Here is a 6,912-nt window from a genome sequence, read left to right as displayed (position 1 = left end):
GTCCACACCCATCACAACGTGATAGAAAGTATGTTTTACATGGAAATCTTGACTAAAAATTCATAATATTAGATTTAAATTCACATGCTGAGCAGGCCGAGTTGGTGCTTTTCCAGCCTCTTGGCAAAAACCAAAGCAAAGCCCCCCCAAAAAAGCCAAAAAAACCGATCTATTGAAACGAGTCACTGTCCAAGAAATCGATAACCGTTTATTAAGCACCCCCAGGGGCCAGGAGCTAAGGAGGCCCCAAGTGTTGGGGAGACATGTTCAGTTACCTCGGACAATCTCCACGTGAAAGGGGGTGGCGGGGCGCAGGAGACGGCCCGGAAGTCCTGCCAGCTCTAGATCTGTGCCCGCCCCGGGCCACCCGGCCCCGAAGGGATCTTGAACCCTGGGTTTGAGAGACCGGGATCCAGGCCCTTGGGGGTTGGCCCTTCAGGGGGACAAGATTTAGCCGGGGCTTAGAAAAGAGTTTGAGAGGGAGAGCCGGAGGAGGAAGCGCCGCTGTCCACTAGGCCGCAGGACCCTCTTTTTCTCACGCCGCCCCACAGTCTGCGGAGGCTCTCGCCCCCTTTCGGGGCTGGGTTTTGGATTCAGGCGCCTGAATGGGCGGGGCTCTGCGGAGCAGCGCCTCTAGTGGAAGGTGGGGGCAGGGAAGAGACTACAATTCCTAGCATGCCCTGCGAAGGAAGCGTTTGCGATTGGCTGTACGTCCGCCCGCAGCCAATAAGGCGAGGCCTTGTTAGCGGAGCTCCCAGCGGAGACTGAGGGAACAGGGAGTCCCGAAGCGGGTTCTAGGGTTCTGTGGAAGAAACAGTTTGTTCGCGTTAGCTCGCTTTCGCCTCCAGAACCTCCCCGGGGTCTGCCGGGAGGGCGGGGATGGGGAGCACCGAGAGCACTCCCCGCAAGGTGTCTTTCGGGGTGGACGAGGAGGAGCGGGTGCGGGTGCTACAGGGTATCCGGGTGAGTGCGGGGACAGGCCGCGCCGGAGAGGAGGGGGCGGGGAAGGGGGAGGGGGCTGAGAAGGGGGAACGGGAGGGGCGGGGAATCCGCGGGCAGACTCTGGGAGAGTCTGTACCCCGGCCCTCTCCCATCTGACCGGCGAGGAAACTGAGGCTTAGAGGTGGGAAGGGACTTGTCCAAGGTCACACTGCCTGGGGGGTTGGGGGGGAGGGCGCTGGTCCTGATGGGCTCCCAGGCCCTCCAACTGTGCTCTGACTGAGAGAGCCCATTTCTAAAACCGACCTCCGTTCTCTTCCTGCACCCCCTCCCCATCGGTGAAAAAGAAAAAAATAAATTAAACCTGTTTTGTTTTTTAATATTTTATTTTCAGATCACATTCTCTCCCTTTCCTCACCCGCCCTCCCCAAATTGAGGAGGCCAGAAAAAAAAAATAAGAAAAAAAATAAAAAAAACCTGTTAAAGACGGTGTGTAGTCAAGCAAAGCAGCCCCTCCCCATCATGGTCACGCGTATATGTATGAATGTATGGATAACCACACAAGAGGAAAGCCAGGCCCCACGTGTGTGTATGTGTATGTTTATATACACAAACATATGTGGACAAAAAAACAGGACATATGTGTGTGTGGGGGGGTGTATGCACACAGAGATAGGCAAACTGAGGCCATGTATATGTTTAAATAAATCTATCTATATATGTGTACACACAAGTATGAAGAAATGCGCTGTGTGTGTGTGTGTGTGTGTGTATATATATATACATATATATATATATATGGAAATTAAAACCATATATATATTTAAATATATCTACATATTTCTCTACACATATGCATAAATATATGAGGAAACAGACTACATATGGGTGTATATGCACACAGATATGGAAACTGAGGCCATGTATATGTTTAAATATATCTATATAACTATACATGTATACACACAAGTATGAAGAAATGCGCTGTGTGTGTGTATACATATATATACATATATATATATATATATATATTCACAGATATGGAAATTAAGACCATATATATATATATATATATTTAAATATGTAGATATATTTAAATATCTACATATTTCTCTACACATATGCATAAATATATGAGGAAACAGACTACATATGGGTGTATATGCACACAGATATGGAAACTGAGGCCATGTATATGCTTCATGTCTATATATAGATATAGATATATCTATACCCATATACATACACACATAAATGTGAGGAGCCAGATTATATGTGTGCACATGCACACACAGATATGGAAACTGAGGCCATATATGTGCTTCATGTATATCTGTCTCTATACACATACATACATATACACATATCTATGAGGAACCAGAGGATATATGTGTATATATGGAAACTGAGGGTATATATATATTTTATATCTATACGTGTCTATGCACACAGAGATATGGAAACTGAGGCCATATATATGCTTCATATATGTATACACAATACACATACACATGTATATGAGGAACCAAAGTATATATCTGTGTGTGTGTATAGACACAGATATGGAAACATATATGCTTCATGTATATCTAAATATATATCTATACACACACACACACACACACACACACATATATATATAAAGAACAAGCCTATATATAGGTGTATATGCACCCTCAGATATGGAAACTGAGGCCAAACATAACGTTTTATTTATATATACACATATACCCATACATGCATATGTATAAGAAACAGGCTCTATGTATGTATGTACACATACATATGAAAACATATATGTTTTATGTGTCTTTTGTTCTTGAAGAGGACCCTAATATCAGGAAGGTGATGCCATGACATGCAAGTGAATTGGATTTAAGTGCGGGAGGGCTGTGCAAGGTCGCCAGCCTCACTTCTCCCTCCCAGAGTCATCTGGCTTCAGTGAGGAGAAATAGATCAGGAAGACTGGAGATGGCCCTCATCCAGGGATTAAGACTAGGTAGCAATTGAGGCAAAGAATCTTGTCTTTCATCTAATAATAATAATAATAAAAAACTCTCATCTTCCTGAGTTCAATTCAGAATTTGCTGTGTGACTAGGAAAGTCATTTAACTGCCTCAGTTTCTTCATCTATAAAAGGAGCTGGAGAGAGAAATGGCGAACCACTCTAGTATCTTTGCCAAGAAAACCCCAAATGGGGTCATAAAAAGTTGGACATGATTAAAACAACTGAACAACACTACACACACACATACATATATATATATATATATATATATATATATATATATATATATATATATATATATATATATATATATATATATATATATATATATATTATATATAGCCAACATGGGAATCTGTATATATGCATATAGATAGATATAAATATATTTCATCAGGCTATCACTTCATATCAGGAGGTAAGTAGCATAAAACAAGACTTTTTTTTTTTTTAAACAGCTATGTTTAGTCATGTAACACTAATTTTCCTGTTGACCATGTTAAAAAACTATCTGTCTCAACCCATACCTGAATCTTATGACTCTTTTTAAGAGGAGTTGGGAGCATAAAACAAAACCTTTGTAACAAATATACATAGTTAAGCAAAGCACATCTCCCTTGGCTATGTCCAAAAAATTACGTCTCAGTCTGCATTCTGAGTGCATCACCTCTCTGTCAGAAGGTGGGTAGCATGCTTCGTCATAAGTTTTTGGCAACTGCTTTGTCTTTGCATTGAATGGTGTGCTTGGGTCTTTGTAAGTTGTTTGTTTTTATTATGTTGTTGTATCAATTGTTCTGGTTAAGTTTACTTTGCACCAGTTCATAGAACAACAGTAATAATAGTTGTCCCCTGACATTGGCATGGGGGCACAGGACCCCTATGAACATGAAAAACCTTAATAACTCTCAGCTCCATTTGTCATTCAATCAGTTTTCAGGCGTGTCCAACTTTTGGCAAAGGGACCTGAGTAGTTTGCCACTTCCTTTTCCAGCTCTTTTTACAGAGGAAGAAGCACAGGGATGTGTGACTTTCCCAGGTCACAAGCTAGGAAGTATCTGAGGCCTCTTTGGGACTCAGAAAGAGGAGTCTGGCTGACTCTGAGCCTGGCCCTCTTCCTGCGTGTCACCTCGCTGCCCATCTAGGCCCCACACCAAACATTTATTTTTAATAGTTATAATCATGTTTATTTAATACAAAGTAAGTAAAACAACATACTGCCCCACTAAGAAAGTTAATGTTTTCTGCTCAGGAGAAATTAATATCTTCTGCTTTGCAGCTTCTTGAGCAGCTGCAGTGACTGCCTCACAGTTCTTTCCAAGAAAAGCCCTAGACACAGTGATCCCTGGGGAGAAAGGGCACAGGACTTAGCTGGCAGGGAAGCAAAGAGGGGGTCTTCCCAAAGAATGCATGGACCTAATTCTTTAGTGCACTAAAACTTTTAATAGAATTTCAACTATGGAAGTAAATTATAAGGTAGATTGGTCCCATACAATATTTATGCACTTGGGGCTTACTAAAGGGTTTTTTTTTTTTTTTAAGTTTTCTTTACATGCGCAAGTCTTCTGTGATTTTCCCTAATATATCTCAGATCTCCAAAAATTCCCATTTAATTATCAAAGGCCAATTTGTAGATAAACAAAACCATGAATGTGGAGCCCATAGAGATAACTATGTAGTTAGCATTTAATATAGTGCTTTAAAGTTTGAAAAGTGCTTTGCATAAATTACACAAATCTTTTTAGATTTCTCCAAAACCATCCCTCCCATTTTTTTTTTTTTTTTTTTAAGAACACAGTTGTCTCCATCACCTTCATATACTCTGAATTATTCTGCCATTCCTCCACTGAAGGGCACATCCTTCGTTCCAGTTCTTTACCATCAGCAGCAGAGTTAGGCTTTGAACCTAGGCCTCCTGACTCTAAATGAGAGGATCTGGGCATAGAAGGGAGAGGGAGAAGATAGGAGCTACAAGAGGGAAGAGCCTGGGACCAGAAGTTTCTGTCCCCCAACTGGCTCAGTGATTTTGGGGTAAGGCTCTGAGCCCACAGAATTTCCTGAAGCACTGAGAGGAACTGAGTTCTTCTGTATCCTTGTGTCAATCTGCTATCTGCCCTCTCAGGATTCACTGAGGAGTAGTGTGGGGTCGTGGGCAGAGCAGTGATTGGTGTCAGTAAGATCTGGGTTGGGCTTCTACCTGAAATGATATCTGTGACAAGGCATTTATCTTCTCAGCCCCAGTTTTCTAATTTGCAGAATGGAGATAATTGTAATTCCTACTTTGCAAGTTTGTTTGAGGTTTCAAATGAGAGAATGTGTACAAAGTTTTGAAGATTTTAAGGTCCTATAAAATTTTCAGCAGTTCTGTGTAGCTCAATAGGGATTTAGAGAACTTTTTAGGCTAGGAGTTCGTAACCTTTGCAGTCTAGTAAAACCTTTGGACTCCTTACAATCCTTTTTTAAAGTATACAAATATTTAAAGTTGAAAAAGGAAGCCAATTACTGAAGCATAATTATCTGAATATTTTGTAAAAACAAAGAAGTTGACAGATTTAAGATTAAGAACTCTTTTCCTAGGCCAACCCCTTTATTTTCACCAAGGAGAAAATCTGAGATCTAGCGATATTAACCATAAGACTAATGGCCACCTACCCTTCATTTGAAGACATCTTCTTTCAGCACAATGCCCAATATGGAGAGCACAGAGAGAGTTCTTACACCTCAGCGGATCAGAAAAGGCCCGGCCCAGGATTCCAAAAGGAGGGGAAGGCAGTATGTGCAAAATCAGAGGAACAAGAAAGAATGCAAAGTTGGGGGAATGGCAAGAGAGCCAGTCTGGCCAGATCCCAGGGGGTGGAAAGGGAGTCCTGGTGCAGTAAACCTGTATATGTCCATGTAGCCAGATTGTGAGGGGCTTGCTTTACCAAGTAGAGAGGGGAATTTGGGCTTTATCTTAGAAGCAGTAGGGAAATGCTACTGATGCTGTTAGAAGTGGTGCAGATGGCATTGTCAGACTTATTTCAGAAGTACTTTAGTGGTATTTTGGTTATGGTTTGGAGAGGGGAGAGACCGAAAGCTAAGAGCCTAGATAGGACACATTAATTTAGTCAGTAAGTTAAATGTTTCTTAAGACACCATGCTAAGTTCTTGGGATACAGTTCTTGGGAGATAGTTCCTGCTCCCAAGAAACTCAGTCTAATGAAAATAAAATACAAACAATTATGTAACAAGATCTATGTCCATTCTATATATATGATAAATTGGAGACAATCCATAGAAAGAAAACCTTAGAACTTAATGAAATTGGGAAATAATTCTTACAGAAGACAGAATTTTTTAAACTGGTACTTGAGGGAAGCTGTGAAGGTAGGGGCAGAGATAAGGAGGTAAAGTGTTTCAAGCGTGGGGACAGCCAGTGAATGTGTTCCTCAGAAGTTATTAGTACATGAATAAGGGTAGTAGCTAAGTTAGTGTAGAAAAGGGGATCTGTTTGAGGGGTAGAATTCTTAAGAATTGACCATTGAAGTATATATTGAATATTACTGTTCTTTAAAAAATAGTGAGCAGGCTGATTTCAGAAAAGCCAGGAAAGACTTACATAAACTGATGCTGAGTGAATTGTGCTCACTCACAACCAAGAGAATATTGTACACAGCAGCAACAAGATTAATGATCAACTGTGATGAATTAAGGTCTTTTCAAAAATAAAATGATACAAGACAATTCTTATAGACTTGGGATAGAAAGTGTCATCCACAACCAGAGAGAGAATGATGGAGACTGAATGTGGACTGAAGCAGAGTATTTTCACCTTTTATTTGCTTTTCTGATTTTTCTTGTACAATGTGACAAATATGGAAATGTTTAAAATAATACATGCATAAACTATATTAGATTTCTGTCTTGAGGAGTAGGAAGGAAGGGAGAAAAGATTTATAACACAAAATCTTACAAAAATAAATGTTGAA

At 40.8% G+C, this 6,912-nt stretch overlaps 1 protein-coding gene across 8 annotated transcripts in view; it reads left to right on the top strand.

The window, feature by feature from the left end:
• Nucleotides 1-724: 724 nt before the first annotated feature.
• The window catches only part of CHCHD6 (coiled-coil-helix-coiled-coil-helix domain containing 6), a 339,494-nt gene continuing 333,306 nt past the window's right edge, over nt 725-6,912 (top strand). For 6 of the 8 annotated variants that reach the window (XR_012484954.1, XR_012484952.1, XR_012484953.1 and 3 more), the window contains exon 1: nt 725-963. Coding sequence is in view for 4 of the 8 variants with exons in the window: in XM_074283786.1 (XP_074139887.1) it covers nt 880-963 (84 nt within the window). In the remaining 4 variants the exon portion in view is untranslated. The remainder of the gene's footprint in view (nt 964-6,912) is intronic. The other 2 variants (XM_074283787.1, XR_012484955.1) reach the window with 2 other exon arrangements.

Source organism: Sminthopsis crassicaudata, chromosome 1, assembly GCF_048593235.1.
Source record: "Sminthopsis crassicaudata isolate SCR6 chromosome 1, ASM4859323v1, whole genome shotgun sequence".
Classification (NCBI taxonomy): Eukaryota; Metazoa; Chordata; class Mammalia; order Dasyuromorphia; family Dasyuridae; genus Sminthopsis; species Sminthopsis crassicaudata.
Note: the sequence above shows the minus strand (reverse complement) of the source record. Positions and strands in the feature narration are given on the sequence as shown.